This window comes from Ctenopharyngodon idella, chromosome 12 (genome assembly GCF_019924925.1).
Source record: "Ctenopharyngodon idella isolate HZGC_01 chromosome 12, HZGC01, whole genome shotgun sequence".
Taxonomy (NCBI): Eukaryota; Metazoa; Chordata; class Actinopteri; order Cypriniformes; family Xenocyprididae; genus Ctenopharyngodon; species Ctenopharyngodon idella.
Window position 1 is genome coordinate 9178411 of NC_067231.1, and position 27360 is coordinate 9205770.

General features: G+C 36.9%; 1 protein-coding gene across 3 annotated transcripts in view; it reads right to left on the reverse strand.

Annotated features, from left to right (window-relative positions):
- ccser2b (coiled-coil serine-rich protein 2b) overlaps positions 1-27360 on the reverse strand; it is a 73262-nt gene that overhangs the window by 21758 nt on the left and 24144 nt on the right. For all 3 annotated transcript variants that reach the window (XM_051913595.1, XM_051913596.1, XM_051913597.1), the window contains exons 4-8: positions 14568-14667; positions 13927-14020; positions 11990-12146; positions 1641-1721; positions 515-601 (exon numbers count right to left, since the gene is read on the reverse strand). In XM_051913595.1, the coding sequence (XP_051769555.1) occupies positions 515-601; positions 1641-1721; positions 11990-12146; positions 13927-14020; positions 14568-14667 (519 nt within the window). The remainder of the gene's footprint in view (positions 1-514; positions 602-1640; positions 1722-11989; positions 12147-13926; positions 14021-14567; positions 14668-27360) is intronic.

Sequence of the window (27360 nt, forward strand, 5' to 3'; positions counted from 1 at the left end):
TTACACTATGTCTATACCGGACGCGAGAGGCGCGATGTGACGCGACAACAGAAAATAGAACCCATGATAATCAGTGATGTTATTTACACTGGATGCGTCGTGACGTGACATGACAAATCCCAACAGTAAACTGATACCTCATTCTATTTATGACGTACTACATGATACTTCTCATAGGAAGGACAAAATGATTTGCGATGGTGCTTTGTCGCAACCAGTGTAGAAAGCTTCTAGCTGTTGTGGCATGGTGCGATGCGATGCGATGCGTCAACGGTCACATTCCACATTCCATTTACCTCGGTGTTAGTGTTGTAACGTTTCAAAAAAAAAAAAAAAAAAAAAAAGGTCAGATTGTGTTAAACCATTCACAATCTCATTGATTCTTTATTACCATAGCACATGCCAATAATTTAGTATAACTAACATGCTAATAATGTAGCAGAAAAATTCCACTTTTTTGTTCAATGTTTAAAGTCAGTTCCTTGCAAGTAAATTTTTAGGCTATAATACACACCAGCTGCTGGGAAAGTTCAGCAATCATTCTGTCTTTGCTTCTGAGCTCATTTCTCAGTTCTTGAACCTCTTTCAGGAGCAGAGCCACCTAGAAAATAACAGAAGACAATATAAACCTTTTTTTTTTTTTTTTCGGGCCAAATCAGAACAAGGGTTAATTTCAATCAGATGCAAAGGTTGTACATTTTACCTCGTGAAGACTTCACGAAACTTCTTCAGTATATTTGATATCAATATGCAGTAGTCAAAAGAGACGCATGTTACGACCAGGTGTACACAGCGATGTGTCTCTTGTGATCGGATTACTAAGTCTGATTTTAATATCAGGTGTAAACAGGGCCTAACTGTTAAAATAAACTCCAATTTTGCTTATTTTATATATAAAATATAAGAAGTTTATATCATTAGTCCCATATTTATAATTGTGACCACACACAGTGTGTTTACTGTCAATGTACATCTGCCATATGCCTGTAAATATAATTAATATAGTAATTGTTATATTGGAATTACTCTGTAGTGATAGATGCCCTTTTTTTTTTTTTTTTTTTTACATTTGAGCCCTTGCCCCTGCCCCTGAGAAACTCTTTGCACATCCTTGTATACCCTGGACTGATTTTAATAACTTGAATGCATTTGAAATTGTGCAGCAAGCACTAGGAAAATAAAAGTATTGGATCGGGACTCGGTAGATACTCAACATTCAATGACTCATATCGGATCGGGCTCACAAAAAACTTGATCGGGACATCCCTATTTATTATAATTGTGCATGTAGTTTTCATGAGGTGATATTAATAGAGATACTTGGAATATTTGCTCTTAAAAAATTGAAGCAAAATTTATGACACCACAAGAAATTAACTAGTGGAAGCAAAAAAGTTGAAAAACTTGTACTGATTTCCATTTCTAAAGATGAAAAGATGATTTTCTAGAAATAGAGGGCCTTGGACAATGCATTATCTCAAAAAAGAAAAACTATTACATACAAAGATAGTAAAGTACATATGACTTCAAAATTTGAACACATGGTTACCCTTTTGTTTTATTATTGGGTAAAACTGGAAAACATCTAAAAGATTTCACTTGAAAAAGCTAAATGTCATGGATTTAAAAGAAGATCTTACCTTCTGATCAAGTAAAGATTGGTCAGTGGATTGTGGAGTATAAGCCCCAAAAGTCTCTCCAACTGAACAATCTGTCTCCATCTAAAACAAACAACAAACACAATCACCCTTGTAGTGTGGGGAAAAAATGCTGCAAATGAGTAATTTGTTTGATCAAAAATTGCTAAGTGTTTATAGGTGGTCACACTAGACTTTTTTGGCTTCCATTCATTTGCATGCAAATGTGAAAGACCAGTAATGCAAGCTTATAAAAAGTTTTGCATTCCGCTGTGTAAAAAAGTTACAGGTTTGAACTCCGACCTATATCATATGACAAGAAGACTGACAGATGTGCGACAAAGTTACTATGGTTACAGGAAACAGGAAGCTAGTTAATTTCTCCAACAGTGCACTGTATCTCCGTGGTTAAGCAGTGAGTTACATTATTGTACGGGAAACGCACCCTGAACTAAAAACAGCCACTGTGACACAGAATAGCAAACTGACCAAAAATCAACAAGAGCAGGAAATAACATGCATATGATGCGTTTCCACTGACAACTGTTACATCATCAATCACATCAATCACATCATATTAGTCATTCTGCACTTCCATTGACAGACTTTTCGGCCATGTACACACTGTAAAGTTTCAGTTGTGACAACCGTATTTAAATATGGGAGTGAATCCCCTAAATTATTGTTCTGTGTGTGTAAGGAACATGACTAACTCCCGAAATTTCGATGATTGATAGCGTGGTAACCATAGCAACATTCTGGCGTGTCCAATGTTTGGTATCCACTATTTTTCACCAGATTAATATTACAGCGACGGTGAGCGACTTAATTTTTCAGTGCAGAATTTGGCTGCAGAATGCAGTTGTCACTCCTGTAAATTACTCAACTATCTGTGTACAGAATGGGATTAAGCACTAAAAGGTGATCTGACAACCAAATTTAACTGCATTGTGTACACAGAACTCAAATGCAAGCCTTTGTCCAACTTTGAAGTTTTGCCACTGGTCATTATGACCTCAAATCACCAACTCCACCAATCAGTGTAAATGCCCTTTAGACAGCATGCTGAGCCATGCTGTCTAAATGCTGTTTGGTGTCTGTATCATTTGTCAATCCCTTTATCCTGTTATCTTCTAACAAATTATTTCTTTGTCTACTATCCCCTCAATTCAACATGAAATCAAAAGGCCAAAATATCTCCTTATTTAAGTCTTTATTTAAGTTTTGTTTCTGTTTATATCTTTTGTTGGTTGTGTTACTTCTTATTGCAAATAAATGCCATCTTTTTTTCCCCAGCCATTGTTTTTCCCTTTTTTGAACGACTCGCCTCTGGACTGTTTTTAACCCATCAATCAAAAACATAAAATAAAAATGAGGCACTTGCTTAAACTAAAAAAAAAAAAAAAAAGGGGAGAAATTTTAAAATACTCTCAGAGAGTTGAAAGTAGGGGACTAATGGTATTCAGTGACTAAGGATAAGAGAATCTTTCTTTTAACCACTCTCTCTCTTTCACAAACACACTTGAAGAGCTCGTAAAAGTACACAGGCCCCATGATGAAAAAGAATGTAGGAGTGTCCTTTCTTCCTTATGTGTAATCTTTCCATACTCCCATAACATCTTTCTCATCCTTTTATCCCTTTAAAAGCCTTCAAAGCCTTAAGTGTAACTTAGGGAGTTGTTAAACTCCTCTAAGGAGCTCTAGAACATGTCACATCTATCAGAAATGATCTACAATCAGCTCAAAACAAAGACCGCTTGAGCTCATGTAGCTCAGAACAGGCTCAGAGTTAAAGCCATAGCTTTTGTGGACAGCACACAGAATAGTGCCTCAGATGACCCGGCTTGAGAACCTTTCCCTCTCTTCTCTCCCATTGCTTCCTGAGAGAAAGAAATGGAACTCCCCCTGGGGTTCCATTTGACAGTTAAATGGAAGGCAACAGAATGGAACAGAACTCAGGGGTGTCAAAATACAAAACATGACACACTGAGCCCTATCATACACCCGGCGCAATGCGCTGCCAGGCGTGTCTCAATTGTTTTTTGCTAGTTTCAGCCTGACGCAGTTATCATTTTCATGTGCAGCGCCCACGTTGTTTAAATAACAAATGCACTCGCACACATCTGTTCGCCCATGGGCGTGCTGGTCTGAAAACGAGGTGTGTTCAGGTGTATTGTTGGCGTGTTGCTATTTTGAGGCAACTGAAAACCACTGCGCCATTTACTTTAGACCAGGTTTTTGTTGGTCAATGGTGCAGTGGTTTTCAGTTGCCTCAAAAAGTATTTTTTTTATTTATTTAAAGGGCACGATAGTAATATGCACCTATATGAGGGTGCACAACGCACATACACCCTGCTTGTTACACACACAGAGACACGCAGCAGCACACAAACATGCCAAATGTTAAAAATAAAAGGATTACAATGCTGTAAAAGATTATTCTTGTGTACATAAAGATAAAAATGCCTACATGTCATAATAGATAGTCATTGCATGTATCAGAATTACCTATTTGCAGTGATGATGAATGAAACTGGCTAATTATTTGACCAATCGTGGCAATACACATGTATTTAAACTGACTCGTCAGGATGAGGGTGTCTATATTACTCTCCATCTCTATTACTCTCCATATATAACTCTCCATCACCCCCAGATTCGCCTGTCTAGATCCTCTACAGTTTTTATTTATGCCTATCCATGCAGCAGCAGCAAATCTTACATGCTCACAGCATGTCTGTGTATCTATTAACATCAGAGTTGGGGGGTAACACATTGCAAGTGTCATAAAACTGGAAGTGAGACACAGAGATAAAATTAACAAGTCTTTATTCACAGATAGGTTGCGATCTTGTAGATCATCAAACAGTTAAGTGAAGATCATAAGCAGTTAAATAGACAGTCACACTTAACTAATTTGCCATTGTTTCCTTCAAGATTTTATGTGGGGGTTTTTTTTCTATAGTTTTTTAAATTTTTCAATTTATGAGTGAAATAAGTAGTAGCCAGTCAAACAAATGCACTCTGTAGAGCAGTTTGTCCATTTAGGACTACTGTAGAAACATGGTGACCCAAAATGGCGAATTCAATGTAAGGGGACCCGCGGTGTATGTAGATAGAAATGGCTCATTTTAAGGTAATAAAAACATAACAGGTTCATTATGTAAGGTCTTTATACACCACTGAAACATAGTTATGTATATTATATTGCATTTCTGTCAATAGATCCCCCTAAATTTTACACACTGGACGGTTAAACTACGTACACTCACACCCCAAACATTCTTATCTAGTTACTTATTACTAGGATGGACCATATTACTTGTATGGTCTACAAACACTGGACTCGACTCTTGTTCATACTGTTTCTATTGGAGCATACAAAGGAGGACATCTTTGTTGTGTACTTCATTGTTATGTTCCTATCGTCACACATTTAATCGCTTAAAAAAAAAAAATCAACACGGAGCAAACTAAAAAATGTTTCTATAATAACAGGGCACCCTTACTTTGTCTCCCATCAAACAAATTACCACCCATTGAAAAAAGTGTCTTGTGTTTTTTCTGTCTTGATGTAGATTGTATAAAGAAATCTTCTGCTGTAGCCACTGATATTGATATTTTGTCAGCAAAGGAAAGTAATTGTGGTGGTTTTGATTTGATTTTAATTGTTGTTTGTTTAGCTTGTGTCAAAATTGATTTTTTGAATCTTTTTTTTATATGGCGTTAAAACTGCATCTCTGAAAACAACACACACCGCAGCATTCATTCAAGCCATCAAGTCAATATAACTTCTGAATTACTAAAAAATAATAAGGATCTGAGCTTAGTGGAGGAAAAACCTGTTGATGACTCTGGCATAGTCTAACGCAGCTGCTAAATAAATGTGCTTAAAATTAAAAGTAGACAAAGAAGGATTACATTACTGCACACTGGAAAAGCTTTAATTATAATTTAATAAGGAAAGTTTTAATTATTTTAACTTTAAATTATGGTAACATTAGTGTGACAATTGTCGACTGAACTGACTGACTGAAGATGTATAATGAAACACATAATGACAACGTTTATACTTGTATTCTTTTGTGCTTTTGCACTAAAGAAGACAAAATTATAGTGTTTGCTAAGACAAAAAAGGGGGGGAGGGGTGTTTGACTGATTTAATGTGAGGAGTAAATATCATGACTAATTGAACCCGTGTGCCTCTCGTTCTTCAAACAGTAATGAAAAGCTAGTGGTATCTTGGTAAATAACACTGTTGGGTTGATTGTCATTGTTAACCATGTTTTGGAAAATAGTTTAACCTGTTTGGAATCCCCTATTTTTGACCAAAGCACTGTAATATTATTGACAAAGATGCATTATGTTGGACAATTTTTAACTTAACTACCAACTACCACAGTTGTGTTTTACCGTGAAATGACATTTGTGTTTTTATTAAAATCAACACATTAATGATTTATCTCTCATCCAACCGTGACCCACACGCAATTAATAGTAATGTTATTTTTTATTATTTGGCACGCCTGAGCCGCATATTATCCGCAGACATAACCGCATTACTAACCCACACATTTTAAGCGCGAGAGCTTGATTAAACATGGTGTGACCAAAGAATTTAGGATCATATAAACATATTAGTTGTGGTGCTCCTAGCTGGAGCACCAGTGCTCCCAAGTAAAAAAGTTAATTTCGAGCCCTGTGTTGCCATGTCCACTTATAATATCACAAGCATCTTTGAGCTTGTTTCTTTTCAATGTTATGAGCCAATTTTTGCAGTTAATAAACTTGGAAGTAGCAGTGTGGGTTTTGTTTTGCATTTACTAGCAAGATGGCAACACTAGCTGCATTTACATGGACCCTAAAATTCCGATTGTAATTTGTAGCAGATTTGTAATAAAAAAAAAGTCGCATGTAACCATGTCAATCGGAATTAATTGGCCAAATTCAATTAAAATTTCATTTGGATTGTAAGAGGTAGTGTTGTCACGATACTGGAATTCCAAATTTCGATACCACGGGGAAAACTGTCATATATACTGTACCTCCATACAGATAATTTGTTATTACATCATAATGTGATGCAAAACCAGATTAATGGTTACAATTAAAGTTACAAAAGTTATTCAATCAAGAGCAGCGAGTGATTTTCTCTGTCTATTGCTATTTGATTAACATGACAGGCAGCAGTGGGTATATTAGGCTGCTGTCACTTTAAGAGTTCATGCACGGATCCAATATACTGTTACACAACATGCGTTTTCTCTCAACTATTTTCATTTCAAAACTGACTGTATTAATCTGAATATTCGGCAAGATGGGTATTTTGACATAATTTTGAATTCATTTGACCGTTTAAGAACAATAAGCCACGAAAAAGAAGTCAATTTGGTATTTGCAAGCTGTTTGAGAGGCGGCTTTATGTGGGCACCACTTATATAGATCAGTGGGGTGCAGACTTTTGGTGTGAGCGCAAAACCTGTGTGAACCTGAGTAAAATTATGCTCAATACAAGCACTATTCAACTGGAGTGAATGAGATGAGTGAGTGACAGGAGGCGGGTGTGTGTCAATTCCCCGTCAGAGAAGAGAGCAAGAACGCGCAGCTGGTATCGGTGTATCAATACTGCAGAAGGAGTATTGGAACCTTTTCAGATAATTCAGTATCGATACATAACCCGAGCACATCAACCCGATGACTTTATTTAGCGTTCATGTAAACACTATTTTCAGATTCATCAATTTGAATTCATTCATTCCAATTGAAACAAAAGGTGTACATGTAAAACGTAGCTACTGTCTCTTTAGACCCTATACCATGGGGCTGAAGAAAGATGCACCTGTGCCAAAATGTGCAAATTAGAAAAGACTCATACCTCTTTCCCTGTGATTTTCTTGTAATGCACATACAGCAGCAGGACACATCTCTGATGCACATTTAAATATGTCACATCCTGAGATGTATTACTGCCCCTGGTGATGTGTTGTTTTCAGCTGTTACTGTTTCTGTCTGTTTCCAAGGTTTGTGCTGTGTTACTGCTCTCACAGGTACTGATTGTGTTCACCTGGTGCTAATTTGCTGCCTGGCAACATCAGCTACAATGATTTGCTCCTGCAAGGAGAAGGCCAGCAAGGCCAGCTGATGCCTCACAGAGAGACAGAGACAAATGAGAGACTTGTCTCCCCACAGGTTCTCCTTTTCTTCTGCACCAGACATTTCACTATGCCTTCTGTTGTTGAATGTCAGCCATCTTCTATTTTGACTTCAGTGTATTTGCTGAAATTATGAGACTAGTCAATGGCTACTATTGAAGTTAGATTTTGGGAACTTTTCAGTAAATATGTATTAATATTTGTGGAAATCAGTTAGGAAGTGGATGCCATCTTGGCGTTTACACCTGGCATTAAGATGCGTTTTGCTCGATTGGATCACAAGTAGAAGAGGGAGATGCATACCCGTTTACACCTGGTGTTTTAATCCTCTTTTGTCCACTTTAAATTACTTCTGTCCTGATGGGCGGGTAAATCGATGGGCTTTTTCAGATCTTCCACGGAGAGCAGCAGCTTTTTCGTTCTGGAGGTGGTCGAAAGTGGACAAGCTCAAAATGTTTTAGACCCCATTTACACCTGTATGTGATCGGATTGATGAAAACACATTTTACATTTTAATACAGGTGTAAAAAAGGCCTTTGTTTGGAGCAACTACCGATTTCTCCTATATATCTTGGTTAGCAAGGAAGTCAGGGAAGTTTAATTGTTGTTCATTTAATTCATTGATACGTGTATAGGAAAGTTACATTTCTAACATTTAGTTAGGAGTCTTGTTTATTTTTTTATCCTTGCTTCCTCTTCAAGTATTTTGTGTTTCTATTATTTTTCCTTTGTCTCAATAAATCCAATTTCAGTTTATTTCTGGTCAAAGTGTTGTTCCAAGTGTCGGGACTGGAGATGAGAAGTTTCCAGTATACACTTGCCACTTTTTGTTATCTCTGTCTATAACCCCTAGGACTACTTTAATGCAACAGCAGCTATATTGTCACAGCTGGATTCACAATTTATAAAATTTATCAAAATAGACTACTGTCACATTTAGTCGATGTCTTCTGAAACTTTCAGTTTGTATTTTGTTCCTATTGCTTCTGTTTTCACATCTTGTGTTTGAGTTTGTTTCATTGATACCTCATTATGTTGACCTGTGTCTTGTTTAGTACCTTGTTTCCAAATTCGCATACTATCCATGCACATTCTAATTGCTAATATTGCCCACAACTCATAGTGTGTTGCACGAGGATTCGATTAGAACTACAAACATAAATAAAAAGCATTAGAAAATAAAGAGGTTTGAGTGGTTAATAATCAGTATCTAACCAGTATCAGTATCCACATTAAATTTGATCTGCAACAACATTGTGAACTTTCATAAAGATACATTTGGTCATTAACTTTTAAAGTGCATCATTATGCAAAACATGAGGATAGTTCAACGTATGAAAGAGCCACGATTGGCAGATCAATGTGGTACTACAGTTCTCTCTGATATGGTAGGAAATTAAAAGAAACTGAATGTGGCGGATATTAACTGTGATAAGAGGATTGACAGGACAGTTTAATTGGTGACAGGATGTGTGTAAGTAAGCAACAGAGCGGCTCTGTTAAAGACAATTATAGTATGTCCCAAAGATTCCTGATACACACTCAAAAGTATGTACTTTTTCCTTCACAAAAACAGTACATACTTTTAGAGCATAGTTTAAGTAGGCAAAACTGGGATACAGCCTGTGTATTTGTAAGCCTGTGTATTTGTAGCCCTGTGTTTCAGTTCAGTCTTTCTCTTTTATAGTCTTAGCATGTTTGCAAAGCTGTTATGTTGGATTTACCCCTTGGGTTTGTTTTCTTCTTCTTTGATTATCTTCTTGTTATCCTGGATTTCTATGCTTGCATGTTCCTAAGACTTTGTTTTTGTCATCATTAAACATCTGTGAATTTGATCTTCACCTCAACTACTCCTTCCTTATCCACTACCATATAACAACTACATTGTAAAAAGGATAGTTTCAATCTGTAAGGATTTTTTTGTACTTTATCTAACACTTAATGACTTTTGTTGATGTAATCTTAAATAATAAGGTAAGTTTATTAATGTTAATAATTTGAGTATAATAAAAAAAAAAAGGAAAATGAAATAACACTTTACAATAAGGTTTCATTTGTTAAGTTTAGTTAACTACATTAGTTAACATGAACTAAGAATGAACTATACTTCTACAGCATTTATTAATATTAGTTAATGTTAATCTCAACATTTACAATATTAGTTAATGCACTGTGAACTAACATGGACATTTTAACAAAGGTTAAATAAATGCTAGTAGTTTATGTTAGTTAATGCATCAACTAAGGGGGCTTTCACAGTGGCAGTTTAGTTTGAAACGGGGTACGGTTCGCATGAAAAATCGCTAATGTGAAAGCTGTCATGCGAACCCGGGCGCACACCGGGATACCGAACCCGAGACCACCTGAAGGAGGTGGACTGAGTTTGGTTGCACTCAAACTGTGTCGCGGTTCACGTGAGTATGAAAGCAACACGGACTCGGGTGCGCACTTGTTCAGGAAGTAAAGTAAACTGCGCATGTTTTTTTTGCCGATTATAATGTATTTACTTAAATAAAACACATGTAAGAGATGATGTGTTGATGATTTACCTTGGATTCAAGCAGGAGTGAGCCTGCAGTGTATTCACGCTTTGCGAGTGCAATCAGAGCATCAAATGAATGGCAATCAGCAGTCTCCTCAAAACAGGCTGCTTGCAAGCAGCGGAAAACGTCTACATGCAGCAAATACAGTAAACAGAAGTGTTGTATATTCTGCTGCACATAATAGCACCAAATTAATAAAAAACACAATTGACCCGCGTTCTGTTTTCTATCATGCGCTGTGTACGTCTGTGATGACGTAAAATGAACGCAAACGCACCAGGGTTTGATAGAACCAAGTCGAACCCAGTGTGAAAGCCCCCTAATTCTAACAAATGAGACCTTTGTTGTGTAAGTGTTACCAATAAAACCAGTTCCTTTAACACATTTTTGGTTCCCAGAAAATTTGAATAGGTGAACTTAAGATGTCAGTGCCCAGGGCGCCAAAGAGTCTTAATCCGGCCCCGTAGCCATATGATGGCAAAACTCTTTGGCTCGGATGAACTGTGCCACAACTACGACTGCCTTGGTAAATGCCACACTACCCCAAACCAATTCAATAAGGTCCAGTTTGTCTCTTACAGATACAAACACTGACACTTTAACTGCAGAAACATCATATTGCAGTATACAACAAGATTTATAATGTCACTAGCGTTTGGCTAAGGGGTTTCTAGGGAATTCTGAGTGGATGTCAAAAGAGCCCACCCAAAGTCTCAAAGGACATTGTTATTATCTTGTTATGACCTTGGACATACACGATATGGGCAAAAGTATTGGGACACCTGACCATTACACCAACAGGGACTGTAATGACATTGCATTTTAAATACATAGACATTAATATGGAGTTGGTCCCCCTTTAAAACTATAACAGCTCCCACTTTTCTGGGAAGGCTTTTGACAAAATTTTGGAGTGGGAATTTTTGCCCATTCATCCAGTAGAGCATGGATGAGCACATTAAAGCCTTGACGTCACTGAATTTCATCCAGAGTTGTGTAACAGTCAATCATTGTTTGCGGGTACCATAGAAATGAATGAGAAGTGCTGTAAAAATGAATCCTACCTGTCGCACATTTGTCCGTGACTTCTCTTATAAACCAGTATTTCATGTATTGTAAACTCTAAAAACAGATCATTCCAAAACAAATGTTTAAGAGCAAACATGTTGAAGATTAGCCGATGGGTTATCGATTTATTAAATGTTAAGCTATTTCCTCACAAAAGCAGTTTATTGAGCGTAGTGAAGCCTCTCCTCCATTGACATCCATTCAAAAAAAAACCTGCCTCGTCTCTTTCCCTGCATACTGCAGCGTTAGCAGGTATTACGTTTTTTTCTGCTAAGCTTGCAGGATTGCCTTCAAGTGGCTTTGGAATTTATGAGTTCAGGCATTGATGTTGGATGAGAAGGCCTGGCTCGCAATAAGCACCAAAATGTAAAACTTAAGTTTATGGGATTCTTCAAATATTTAGGTATGAGCAAACATCACTAATTAAAAGAGACCTGTCAATGAAATCTGTCAATGAAATGTCCTAATAAACCTCACGACATGCTATTTAACTAACAACACAGTTATATATGCAGCTATAACAGTATTTGGACACCATTCAAAAAAGACATTAAAGGTTATATTTGCACAGCATGCATTTGTATCTGACCTGAAGCAGTGTCTTCAGTTGAAGCAGCTGTTCTTTGACAGAAGAGCAGTCTTGAACCATGAGTTTCAGTGTCAGCTCATCCAGTGTCACATGATCTGACATTGACCTCTCCAGCCCCTGTCCCCTAAAACCGTCAAACGACTGCAAAATGTCAGCCCTGTAGGTCAAACAGAGAGAAAGCGATCAGAAAGCATGTACCAGGTCAGCCAGAGGCCTCAGCCCACAAAAAAAAAAATCTTTAGACAGGTTAGCTGTCCAATGACAGCCATGATATCCAAAATCCCCATGAGTCAGGAGATGAAAGGCATGTAGGAGGTATGCTGAGAATGTGGCTTTCTGAGACAAATTTGCTTTTTAAACAGATATAAAACAGAAACAAATGTACTTGTGGGGACTAAAGCTTGAAAACTGGAACTAAATGGAACAAAATTTTATAACAAAGACTGCCTTCAGAATGTGGGTATTCATTACAAAACATTTACTTATTTTTTATAGGTTATCTTCAGTCTCAGACGGCTCGCCGGCAGACCTCTCACAGTCTGTTCACAGACTATCTGGACTCATATCGGACTGAAAAATCGCAAGAGATGGATACATTTATAAGTTAGGGTGCATAGGTTTTTGCCTAACCCAGGCTCTTTGGAAAAACATTTCTACGAAATTATATTATGTTGCTACTTCAACGTTTCGCAACACTTTCAGATGGGGTGGACTATGTCAAAAATCTTAATGACAGACGACTGCTGGTATATTAGGCTGCTGTCACTTTAAGACTGAAAGCATGGATTTAATATACTGTTACACATACATTTTCTTTCTCAACTGTTTACATTCACTTAAGATATTAATGACTGTGTTTATGAGGATGCTTGTAAAGAATGCGACAAAAAGAACTTAGTTCAGTACTCACGCACTCTGAGAATCAGCTTCATGTGAAAGTGTATCTCAGTCAGCACTTAGAAACTATCTCTCAGACATGGTGTGCATATAGTGAACATTTTAAATCACTTGTTTTTAAACTGCAATGTTTTAAAACGTATGCAAACGATAAGTCATGGACTGAAATTGTCATGGACCACTTAAGTGTTCTTTGCTCGCTTTCTTTATATAATTTATGAATATAGTTTGAATAACTGTTTTGTTTTTCATGTTACTGAAATAACCAATGTGAAGCCTCAATTTTCTAATACATACAAAGCAATAACAAATTGGTTTTTAGCTTGTTTCGTCTGTAGCCAGAATATATGCTTTTCAACTTTGATAAAAGATGCCAAAAGCCAAAAGATGGCTTTTCTTAATGTTAAAAAAAAAAATCAGTCTATAGCATTTAAATGGTTAAATTTAAATATTTAACATGTATATTAAACAAACAAACGAAAAACAATACATATACATTTCATAAGGTAATTATAAAAAATTACCCTACAAAGGTAAAAAATGCAAATATTGCCCCTTAATGCGAAAGTTCATTTCTGCAGGTAGAGGCACGTTTTTCCAATGAGCCAGTGTTTTTTGCCATTTTGCTGGAAACAAAGTCATGTTTACAAGGTATTGGGGTGCTTAAGAACTAGTCCTTACGTATGCCCTTTACGTGGAATTAAATAATTGAAAGATACTCTTTTACTTTCTTTGAAACATTTAAACAAAGCAAGTAAATGATAAATCCATTATATTTCTGCCCCTTTTAAACACCTTTTACAAAACAAAACAAACTACGATTGGTCAATGTCAATCAGACAGTCTCTTCCAGGTTAAGCAGAAGATGGACCAGAATGGACCAGACTTTATGCTAAATGTCATTAGTTCAGCTCTGTAGTACTAATAGTACTAACCTGAAAAAAATATGACAATGTAGTTGCTTGCACAGTGTGATAGGCACTGGCATAAAATTTACAACAATTTCACAAAATGTCAAAATGCATAAATGAAATGGTCACCTGTTTTCACGCCTGCCCCAGTGTTGCTGTCGTCTCCTCTGAATGGGCCAGCCTTCTTTTTCAGAACACTCATAAGGTGATATCCCATCAGTGTCTACAACAGATATAAGTATATCAATATCTAGTTTTGTGAGTGCAGAATTTTCCACCACAATGTGGCTTACAAAACATTTGTGCTTGCTAGAGTGTTGCAAGGTGGTTGCTTCTGGCCCAAGTAAAATTCACCTCTCTAATATAATCAGGCCTCTAGATATGGCTAGTGTCCATCCTGCAAAATAGGTCTATAAGATTTGTCTGTTTTGTCATCGACGATCATCCACCAATTATTAATAATGAGTCTTATTTTTATCAATGTTAAAAAAAAGAGTTTTTGTGGCTTAATATTTTTTGTAGAAAACATGATATATTTTTTAAAAGAATTCTTTGAATAGAAAGTTCAAAATAACAGCATTTATTTGAAATAGAAATCATTTGTAACACTATACATGTCTTTACTGTCATTTTTTATCAGTTTAATGCAACCTTCCTGAATAAAACTATATAGTGTACTAGTTCTACTTTCTACTTTTCCCTTTCAGGATAAACACTGTCATGGCAAAGAAACAGGTTCAAGAGAATGCTAGCCAAACTATATCACTCACCACTGTGGAATGATGTATCTTCAGACAAGTCCAAATCCAACATGAGATCATCTTCCTCCAGGTCACATGACTCCACATTCTCCAGGTTGTTGAGAATGTCCTTATAAATGTAATATGTGAAATGAGAGTCAACACTGCAGCCAGGATCTTTGCAATCTATCATCTATCATATTTAAAAAAAAAAAAAATATATATATATATATATATATATACACACACACACACACACAAAATGTACTAACATTTAGATTCATAATTTGATACAATGCAATTATTGTGTAGATATGTATTTACTATGTATTTATTTTTAAAATCTTCTGTCAATATAGCTGCAAGCAGCAATTACAGGGCTAAGCCAAGCCCACCAACCACATAAAGTTTTATTGGTTGTGGAATTAAGTTGATTCTTTTTGGCTGTTGATCAGATTCTGTAGGACTCAAGGAATAGAAAGAGGAAGTTAAAAAAAGCTAAAAGCATTATTGTAAATTGTGTGCCAACCCAAAACTCCACAGGTAGCTTCAGGGATTATTGCCGAAGACACATACCAATTTTCCTATCAATACGGCAATACATTTCTAAAATACAGCATTTTTCTACAAAATTCAAAATGGCAGATGCCAAAAATGGCCTACATGGGAAAACTGAATAATGTTCAACTCTGCATGCTGCATCGAATCTAAAGAGATGAGTTTCATGATTGGTCAAACTGTTCAGAAGTTAAAAGCAAAAATATAAATTTTGCATCTTGACCAGTAGGTGGCACTTTTCTGAAACTGTGCAGTTACTCTCAGGTAATGCTTGTGATGACAGGTACCAAGTTTAATTTCTATACGCCAAAGCATTGTGGAGATATAGCCTAACGTCCACGTTTGCATGCTAATTTGTAAAACTATTTCTCAAAAACTATTGGATGTATATTGAGTTAATATTGGGGGAAAAGTGATAACTTTTTTGTGACTCGACCTCACAATCATCTAAGCAAAATTTGATGAAGACTGGACAAAATTTGTAGGAGAAGAAGCAAAAAAGCAAAAAAAAAGGAAAAAAAAAAAAACATTAGTGTATCTTTGACCCATTGGTGGAGTTAGAGGGTTTGAGATCTTTAGAGAGACACTAAAATTTGCTATGGTTAAAATTTAGACTCTCCTCTATGATCCAAAGTTCATGCATTTTGACCAAACGATTCTGTGGGCTGCTATAGACTTTCACTCAAGTATTATAATAAAAAGAAGAATAAAACAAACAGATTACACTGCTGACCTTACCGCTACCCCTTAACCCATCTATTTGGCAAAACAACATGAACACAATAACTACAAATGTACAAAACAATTAATCTTTTTTTATGTAAGTACATAGTACTTAAAAACACCTAATAATAAGGGGGACCAAAAACAAAAGTACTGTCTATGAGAGATAGGACTTTACAGTCATTTTCTGATATAAAATGAATTTGGAATTGGCAACTGAAAATGTATACAGTTTATAAAATCATTTGAACAGTAAAATGGCCAATAGCATAGATTAGAACATAGCATAGATGTAAGTTTTCTGAAAACACAATGGCTCATTTCCCTCAATTTCACAAGCACAAAAGCATATGTGGCAGAAGAATATGCTACCTTCATCCCTAAACTATGCTTAAAACTGCTTAATATATGCTTAAATATACATTTTAAAAAATCGGTTTCAGAAAGCGGGGCGTACAAGAAGCACAAGAAGCACTTTAGCCAAAAGTAAAAGACCAAACAAATTTAAGATAAGCATGGGTACTGTTAGGATGAGAAAGCAATAGGCAGAGTAGACTTCACTGAAGGGGGAAGGAATACAACTGATGTATATTCAAGCGAGGAACAGTTGACGGAACACATGACGGAAGCCACCTCCCCTATCCACAATTCATCTCTCTCAGAAAAGATTTAGTGCCAGCTGAGGACCTCCGTTAAATGATTTTTCCCCATGACCGGCTATCTACTCATGGCATGTCAATAGAGGGATACTCAGAAGGGAACAGGCAATTTGCAAAGCAGTGCAAATCAGTTTCTTGGAAGAAACTGACCGTTTTTTGGTTCATTGAAAAATGTTGATAAAGCAACAAATGCCGCCAAGGGCTAAAGTCAATGAACTGCTTGACTTTGATTCTTTGTTTTATAGTATTGGTCAGTAAAATACAGCCCTGTCTGATGGCCAAGATATTATGCTAAGTATTATTAGGCTAATGGCACAATAGTTCATTTACCTGCATACTGATCATTTTGAGGTAATCATTCTTCATAGTCACACAGCATACAGTAAATAGGCCTAGTAATAAAGTGTGAAAATTAAACTGTCAACAAAAGCATGCAGCTCTGACAAGCCATTTATATAACACTGTGCTTTAAATGTGAATTAAACAAGGCACTCTAAATCAGTTTCATTTCAGACATGGTCCCCCTTTTCACAAGATGTAATATAAGTGTCCCCAGAAAGTGTCTGTGAAGTTTCAGCTCAAAATACCCCACAGATCATTTATTATAGCTTGTCAAATTTTTTGGGTGTGAGCAAAAACACACTGTTTTTGTGTGTGTCCCTTTACATGCAAATGAGCTGCTGCTCCGGCCCTTTTTCCAGAAGAGGGTGGAGCTTTAACAGCTCGCACTTCGGTTGCTCAACAACAACAAAGCTGGAGAATCTCACGCAGCCAAAATGTCAGTAACGGTGTTCAGCCTTACATTGTTCAAACCAGTGTCGGACACTGATGGAGAGACTCAGGAAGAAGTTACAACTTTTAAAATACATCTGGACGTTTCTGAATGGTTTGTGGATAAATTTATGTAGTTGATTCAACTCATCGACTAGCATGTGCCGCCATGTTAATCTTTTGTTCAAATTCAGCGTTTAATTGACCCTTGTTTGTGAAGCAGTCCAGCGTAAAAAATAACATCACATTAGTAGTCTAAGATGTTTTGTGGGCGAGTCATATGTAACACCGATACATTTCTGTCAAACACAGCTTCTGTTTGTGCTAGCATAAAGTAATAGAGCGTATGGATGTTAAGGGAAAGCACACAGAAATGGTGCATGTCATGGGTGTGTCTAACCCCAACCCTAATCTTATGTTAGCTGGGATTTAAATAGCTTGATTGTCCTCACTAAATTATAAATACCAGCTACATCTGACTAAAACTGAATTTGAACTCAGTCGCTTGTTCACACTATATAGGGCAGGTTCTCTCAAATGCATCTCATGAATTCCTTGAGGTTTGTGAGAAAACTGCAGTGGGTTTGGTGAGTTGATGAAAAGCTAATTAAATCATAAAATTAAAAATTAGAAATAGGGCTATTATTAAAACAGTAAACGCTGCTCCACACGAACACCATCTTTGCATGTCACTTTTATATGTGTTTATAAACGTGTTGTCAACTAAACACAGACTTAAAGGTATCCTTGGAATTTTCTGCCAAAATAAATGTTTGAAACATGAATAACATTTGAAAGTGAATAATTTAAGACATATTAGCATTTAGTATCTTATAGTGTAAAATAAAATAATTATACTTATCTTTAATAAGTATGATAACAAAGATACCACACTCTGATGCCAAATAGAATTAGTTGCATTTTAAGGGTGTTCACACTTGGGTTCAGTCTTTACAAGAACCAATATAGTTTTCCCATGAGATGAAATGTTTATCACTTTACAATCACAAATATATGACAAAATAATTATAATATATCAACATCAAAGAGCGACAAACATGCAAATGTGTTGTTAAATTCTTAATATCAACTACAAATCTCAGAGAGTACTTCAAGAAAATATTTTATGTCAAAGGGGTTCAGCTGACAAAAAAAGTTTGTAAATCCCTGATATAGGGGATAGGGAGCTATTAAGAAAGTGTAAATATGATTTCCATTGGGGTGAATGACGTCTCTTTTACGTAAAAGCAATATCACACTCAAAGTCATGTGCAAAGGCTCTATATCAGCACAAGGCCTCATGCCTGAGGTAATAACAGCCGTGCTGAGCCATATTGTGTTCCTGCTTGTGTGATATTGCTCATTTACGGTGATATGAAGCAGGTCAAACATTTAGACAGCCTCAACAAACAGCACTGATGAGAAGAGGAGATGATACTGCTGCCATGCACAAAAGTAAATCATACTTTTTTTAGGCTACACATCATAAACATTACTAAAATTTTTCACTGTTTTACTGTATTAACAGTAAATGGTTTTATTACAGAAATGTTATAGTTTCAAATTAGTCAGGCGCGTCAGGCGCTGTGAGGCGCATCAAAGGTTTCTATTTACAACATGTTTTTGAAGTGTTGATCATTGTAACAATCACAGACATATCTCTTGAGAGCATTAATGCAATGGCCAATCAGAGGTGTTTAAGTAGTCAGAATCTGCTCAAGACCACTAAAAAATAACAATTTTTGCTATGTTACTGAAATTGGTACAGAGAACCATGAAATTTAGATGGAATTGGTCCTGTCTACTGGAATTTTGGTACCATGACAACCCTACCTGCAAGAGTTTGTTTTGGACGTATATCAGCATGGTACATACTACAGACTATTGACTGGGCCAAGGTTTTTCGATTTAGCTATTAAAATGCAAATAAAGTGGGAGAGGCAGATATAGTTTCAAGTAGGCCTCGTAAGTGCTTGCCTACCTCAACCATGAGAACAGATGCAAGAAAATAATATCTGACCTTGCAAGTAGAAACTAAATAACTAGCATGTCTGAATTGTATTTGGGAAACATCATTATCTGCAGTCCCTCTCATTTCTGTAGCTCTCAGAGCAGCCTTGTTTCAAGACACAGGAACTGCTCCTGAATGAGCTTTACGGTCTGCTCCATTTTTGGCCTTTTTTTCCCATCAGACAGTAATTTGCTATTTCATGGTGCTTTTTTCTTTAAGACAACAAAAGGCTTTTCTCACACAGCCTCCAAGCCTTCACACAATGGAGGTACAGCCTTTTAAACATGGCCCAGATGTGACCGGCGCTATCCAAACATACATGCAATTACCTTGTTCATTGCATAACTTGATTTTCAAAGCTTTTGCTTTGCTTTATGATAGATGTCATATATTTATGTCTCACCAAACCATATGTGAAATATGCTCTGAATTAAACACTAATTGATAATTGCAATGAAGAATCAGTGTTTAATAATAATCAAGCAATAAAGACAATGGCAATACATTATGGTTTGTTTTTGCATTTGATTCTTTTTTCCAATTTGTTGATAGCATAAAATTAAACCTTCCCATGCCTGACATCCATTTCTCATTAAAAAAAAAAAAAAAAAATCCTTCCCTCTTGTTTTTATAATCCATTCTATACTTTTTTCAAAATACTTCAATAAAGTAATTTGTTCAATACAGTATTAGTTTTTGCTGTGGAATCTTCATTAGTATCAAGAATTGTAAAAATTTCACTCTATATCAATTTAGAATTTTTTCTATTGTGATTAGACCGCCCAGCTAGAAAATTCAGTTTAATTTGATAGCTGTGTTTTGGAACAAGAGCTGGTGCGAACTGGTGCAAGTAAACTTGCCAACTTAATATGGTCTATCAGATTTTTGGAACATGGTGGCTTGTCAGTCAATGACCATCATAGAGCAACCTGATCCCGGCATATTTGCAAATTTACGTTAGTGAACTGGGTGTTAAAACAACATGATTAACATAGTAGTGTTCACAATTAATTCATTGTTCATGTATTGTTAACTTATCGTTTACAGTCTTAAAAATAGGTTCTTATGGGAAAATAAAGGTCTACATGAGAAATTAATCTCCTAAACCTTCATGTTGGATTTCTTGACACTGGTGTACCATTTTGTAAAGTAGTTATGCTGTTGTAAAATCGTCACAGCAGCAAACTGAAACAAACCAGAAATATTACCAAGCTGACAGATTACCACAGAAAAGAAAAATAAATAAATAAAATAAATATGGGTTTTTGAGTAGTAGCAGAGGGGGTGGAAGAGAAAGTCACCAATCAATATTTTAGATGGTTTCTTGTGTCAGTGGCGTGTGACAGCCTGAACGCATTGAATTGAAATTCTGTAGCACTCTAGGCAGTGGTTTCAAGGAGGGAGACAGAAAGAAAGAGGGTGTGAAAAGTAGATTTAATGTCTGTTGTATTTAGGTCATCAGTTCTTTGTTAACATTTTGCACCAGACAAATAGTCAGCGAATTAATGAAGGACCTCACGTAAACAAAACCTTCCCCATGCAATTAAAATGACGGGGGACTTTGGCTTCATGCTTCAAAAAGGACAAAAAAGCACAATAAAGGTATCATTAAAGAAGTCTATACAACTCAAGGACTATATTTCACGTTTAATAGCTTTATGTGAGGAACAGACGAAAGTGCAAGACAATATACAGTCAGCTAGTCATTACTGCAAAATAAAGACAAGGGTGATCTGGTCTTGTTTCTCCCTGAAGGTTTCATGGGATGGTTTCGCTTTCTAGATCAACTGATTCACTACAGGAGGAAAAAAAAGATTTTCAGTAACTTATATTTCAGCCTTTTCTTCACACACCAGTCAAATGGTTTCAGATGACTAGTTGTTGTATTGTACTAGTTGTACAGTCTGATTTTGACCAATTTCTTTTTCTTTTCTTTTTTTAACATATATAACCAATTTATAAAAATGTGGTGATTTTTCTCTGGATCCTTCTATACATGACAGAAGACCAGACCACTCACCAACAGATCCACCCATTTTACCTGCCATAGACCTGATTGAGGAATTGGTTCAAGAGCTTGGTCGAGTGCTCATGAAACACCACGCTAAGAAGATACTGCCATTTCCTCATTCACCAGTCCTCATTCTCCATCTGCGCACGCCATTTCACCGCTCTAAGCCAGTCCCATGGGCACTTCAGTGCCCTGCTCAGGAGGATTGCAGTTGCTTACTGTTGCCGTGCCAGAGATGAAGGCGCAGTGCTATCCTACAGAAAGAACGAAAATTGCCTTTGTCATCTCCTTGCTCACTGGTAAAGCGCTGCAGTGGGCCAGTACTATCTGGCACTAGGCCGGCCCCGTCATCAAGCTGTCAGTGACTCATCAGTGAACAAACAGCTTTATCGTCTACTTCAGGGAAACTCCTCGATTACTGATTATGCTCTGCAGTTCCATACCCTCATGGCAGTTTCCTGGAATGAGCCAGCCCTCCTCACCACCTTTTGCTAGGGCTTGGAGCCCTCACTTTGGCTGCATCTCTATGATGACGCCATGGGCCCGGATCTTTAGCCCTCTACTGACATGTTATGACAATCTATCTATTATCATAATATGATTTTAATCTGACTTGACATGACATGCCTTTTGGCTAATTCTGGCACATCGTACATTATTGATGTGCATTGTCCCTGTCAAATAAACCTGAAATAAATAATAAAAATAAATAAATGAATTCATGTTATTTTTCATTGCCAGCAATCTGGCCCAAATACATGACAAATTCTCATTTACTTTGTTTTAACTAATAGACGTGTAGATTTTTACTGTAGTGAAACTGTTCTCCCACAATATTTGTTTATACAAATGATGGTGAAATACAGAAATGTACATATCAATAATATCTCTATAAGATCTAAATGATATAAAACCTCACAAGAAATGCATAATTTTATCATTTCTACTTCAGGGAAAGATGTTACAATTTCCCGGTTCTCGGTTTACTGTCCCAACAGCATTTAGTAATGGGAAGGAGAAAATGGTAAAGGTAGAAAAACAATTACATCTACGGCAAACTAGATCATCAGATTAGAAGAAATAATGACAAGGTCACCCAGAAGGAAGCCACTGTCATCCTCCCTCCATACAATGGCCAATGAAGAATGGGTCAGAATGTAGAGGAAGCTAGGAATTGTCAAGTGGAGAGACAGATCAGGACCATCAAAATGCACCATTAGATCAGGGTTAAGAAGAAATTCTACACACTGATGAACATTGGTTTGAACAAATCGCTTGCCATGGACCTAATTGGACCAAATTTTTCTGCCATACATTCATGTTGGTGTGAACTATCAAGCTCCAAAAATGACCATTTAAAAAAGAAAAAAGAATTAAAAAATTATTTAAAAAGTTGTCTTTAAAAATCATCTAAATCCATACAATAGATTTGTTACAAAGACCAAATTTATGTTGTTATTTACTAAAATCTTCATCTCCTTCATCACTTGCATACATTCAAATATGCCCAGATGTAAGTGATACCAAATACCATTGGTTCTCATTGATGGATAGATGGCAAGATGATATTTTTGTCACTCTGGGGCTTCACATTCACTGTATGCCAAAAAAAAGAGACAATCTTCTAAATGTCTCCTTTTATTTTTCACAGAAGAAATACCATCATAAGGGTTTGAAATGACATGAGAATGACGGAGTTATGGCAGAATTTTCGCTTTAAGTGAAATATTCCATTAATGAAAAAAGCATTCTCTCTGCATTTTGTTCATTAAGTGTGGCATATCATCACTATTTGCTGTATTATAAGGAGAGTTATTTAGTCTAAGTTAAATGGTTGCTTATCGGATCTAGTGAAACTACTGTACTGTGCACAGTGCTGTTTGCTCAGCTCTGTCAGGCCTCTAAATAAATATTGATTATCTAGCACTGTTCCAGAGGCTGGGGTTGCTTTAATCTTAATGAGTCAAAGCAACTCAAACAAAGCAACTTAAATTGCTGACTGAAAATGTTACTAGCTAATGAGCAAGCCAGAAAGACCTCACAATGGAACAAAGTCCACCACCAGGAAATACTGTAAGTCATAGATATTACTTAAAAAGGATAAGTCTTTATGTTTGTAAACAGACTTGCCTTCACATTTCTGTAATTTTGAAAGTACATCTAGTAGGGCTCCCTTTCTTTTCCTTTTTCTATTTTTTATGGGTAGGGTACAACAGGGCTAAAGGTGAACCAAGGTAAAAGTCACATTTGATTTAATTTTCTTCTTAACCACTAGATGGCACAAAACTCAATGCAGATTTTTTTATTTTTTTTTAAACCTGGCAATGTGTCTGATCCTTGACACGATTGTTGGCAACAACACAATTGTCAATTCAAATGACAATCATTAATATTACTAAATATATTTTAAGACAAAGGTCCAGTTAGTTTTCAGTTTCAAGGTAATTCAGAAGTTTTTTAATAACTGAAGATATTACATAAAAATATGGTATTTGGGGTAAAAAGCGCTCCTATTATTGGGGTTAGATTAAAATTGTTAATATCATTTATTAAAGGGTTAGTTCATCCAAAAATGAAAACTATCCCATTATTTACTCACCCTCAAGCCATTCTAGGTGTATATGACTATCTTCTTTCAGATAAACACAATCAGAGATATATTTAAAAATATCCTGGCTCTTGCAAGCTTTAATGGTAGTGAATGGGGGGCACGATTTTGAAGCCCAAAAAATGCATCCATCCATCATAAAATTAATCCATACAGATCCAGGGGGGTTAATAAAGGCTTTCCTTAGCGAAGCGATGGGTTTTTTTTTTAAGAAAAATATCCATAATTAAAACTTTAACTATAATAACTTACTCGGTTACTAACGTAATCTCGGTTCCCTTAGATACGGAACGAGTACAGCGTTGTCTGCCTTTGGGCAAGACCCAACGAGCCCGCTTGAACCCGCCAAATTGGCGGCCGTCTCACTTTGGCAAACATGGAGAACAGAGCTGCTTGAGAGCGCAAACTGATCTGGCTGCTGACGAAGCGGCGCACTGATCAGAGCTGCACAAGAGTGGCAAACTGAGCGGCGAGCTTGAAAGGGAAAGCTGCTCGTGAGCGGTGGGCTGCTTGAGAGCGGCGAGCTGATCTTGCTGCTGCAGAGCGGTGAGCTGATCAGCTGCGAATTCCAGCTGCTTGCAGGTAGAAGGCGGCTTCAAGTCTCAGGATCAACGAAGAGATGTGATCTGCGTCGCTGAAGGAGAATGAATTAATTTGCCAAGGTGAGACGGCCATTTTGGCGGGCTCGAGCGGACTCGCTCACCATTGGCTCACACGGCTCCGCCACGCCGTCATTGGTTCGTTTACTTGAACTCCACGAACCAATGCCCGTGCAGTTTCACTGCATGATTGAAAAAGGCTTCAGAAATCGGTGAAAATAGGAGTTTCCCCGTTGCGTCTTGCCTAAAGGCAGATGACACAGTACGACTGTAATATTGAAAGGGAACTAGCTTCCGGCAGATGGCATATGCATCGATTTGCGGCGGAAGAGTAATCCCTGACCCGATGCATGACGCGATGATGAATGCAGAAGCGCAGAAGATAGAGCAAAACAAAACCCCAGTCACAAATTTGAAGTCAAAAACGAGAAATTTTAAAGAGAAATGTCGGAAGATTTCGATATAAGAGAAGAGGAGCTTGAGTTTGTTGCCCAGCCCTATTTGTTTAAACCGTGAGAGGCGTCTAAGCTTACGCTACTCCTACATCCTGTGTCCTACATCACATCAGGGGTTACTCTTTTGGCGCAAGTCGACTTGCATAGTATGCATACGTTCATCTACCAGAAGCTAGTTATTTTAGTTTATGAAGTTTTAAATATGGATATTTTTCTCAAAAAAATCCATCACTTTGCTTTAGAAGGCATTTATTAACCCCTTGCATGGAGCTGTATGGATTATTTTTAGGATGGATGGATGGATGGATGGATTTTTTGGGCCCATTCACCACCATTATAAAGCTTGAAAGAGCCAGGATATTTTCAAATATATCTCCAACTGTGTTCGTCTGAAGTTATATACACCTAGGATGGCTTGAGGGTGAGTAAATCATTTTAATTTTTGAGTGAACTAACCCTTTAAGTTGGGAGTCTACCTTGGAGATAATCAGATGCGCATGACATCACCATTTTCTCAAATTAGTGTTTTTGTAGTTTACGCAGAGATGGTAACAGTATTGTTTTCAAAAGCTTGAAAAAAAAAAAAAAAAAACTTCAAAAACTTTGAAACCTGTTTTCAAAAGTTTGCATTTTCAGCCCCCCCAAAACGTGTGTGTAAATGGCCCCTAAGAAAGTAGTGAAAAGCACATTTAGCCCCATTGCACCCTAAAACTTTTATACAGTGGGAAAAAGTTACTTAGTTAAACCCTTTGTAATGGTGTTTAAAATTAAAATAGTAGCAATCTTGCAGATTCTTCTGGGGATGGTTATATATTAGGTTTTGCCTTCAGGAAAGAGAAAAAAACATGAGAAACATGTGTTATCTTAATGGATTCAGTGCCATAGTGAGGGCCCTCAAGTGACGCTTGGCAGGCAACAACAACAGACGGTCCTGGTGAACAAGGGACATGCATCAAACTTCTAAACAGCCCAAATGACTAGGCAATGTTGAGAAAGTTGCAATGAAAGCCCATATGTGAAAGTGAAAGCGAGAAAGATCAGAACAAAGAATAAAAGAGTGAAAGAAAGAGAGATAACAAAATTATGTATAACGTCACAGCATCTCTCTTGCAAACAACAATCTTGTAGCAATTCACCATGTTGGAAACACGCTGCCCCCTAGTGGAGCACTGTCTCATCTGACCGGTCAGTTATTTTATCTGTTCAGGTTTTCCCCTTTTTTAATGTTTCTTAATTCCAACAGCAATGTTTTGATAAAACAAACCATTGTCAGGCATGCCATACAAAAATCAGTTTGATCCAAACACTGTTGGTTCATTTTCCCAGAAGTTAAAGACTGTAATTTAAAATACATCCTATATACATTTATTTTCTCTACTTTTATGAGTACACTACCACACGGCTTCCTATAAATTTAGCTTGTTTGGCTTCACAGTGTCTCAGACACGTCACTTTGAAACAAAGTTGCATGACTTTCATATCCTGCGTTCAGCATTACCCTAGTCAGAGAGCAGGTGTCGCAGCACAGCACACTGGGTCAGCTGAACTGTCTGAGGACATACCCATAAGCAGTGGGGAGGAAATCATCCTTTCTGACTCAGCCAATCAGAGAAGGAGCACTGATATCTGAGCATGACAGACGTTCTGTGTGGAGAGGGAGCAGAACACCATCGCTCAGAGATTTCTCACTTGGTTGCATCCTGAGTCACTTCTGTTCCTTGGTTTAAAACTTGACAAGTCACTGTGTGTGTGTGTGTGTGTGTGTGTGTGTGTGTGTGTGTGTGTGTGTGTGTGTGTGTGTGTGTGTGAGAGAGAGAGAGAGAGAGAGACATTTACTGTATTTGGTAATTAACCAAGGTTTCTCCAAAATGGATTAACACTTCAGAATAATTACTATAAACAGGGAGTCAAATATTTGCTAGCTCACATTATTTGCTTATAGAGTCCTGCAGGGGTAATGCATTTTTGTAGGCCAAAACCCGAAAACAAGTTAGCATTTTATCACTTCTTGTTCCACTGTCTTAAAGTCAATGGGTTTTTAGAATGGTTTTTGGTTAAATGCCTGAAATAAGGTCTGTGGTTAAAACAAGCTCAAGATATTTTCACAGTTTATTCTATGAAATTAAATAGATCTGTACTACCCTTAGTGATTTAAAGCTGTTACTTGTCTTGAAATGGCAGCTGCTAACAAGCTAAATAGGACTTGCCTACAGAGGATGTCAGGGACATTAAACATCATCACACCAAACAGGAACATTCATCTACTCACTAGTCCGCACTCTTGCAAACTATTCTAACTCAAACTTTCAGGGAAAAGTTTTATATATTTTTATATATAAGTTTTATAATAATCTAAACGCCAATGGAAAAATCCTATACAGCTTTTGTCAGGGTGATGCAAACTTCTGGACTGGCCAATAAAAGTGCA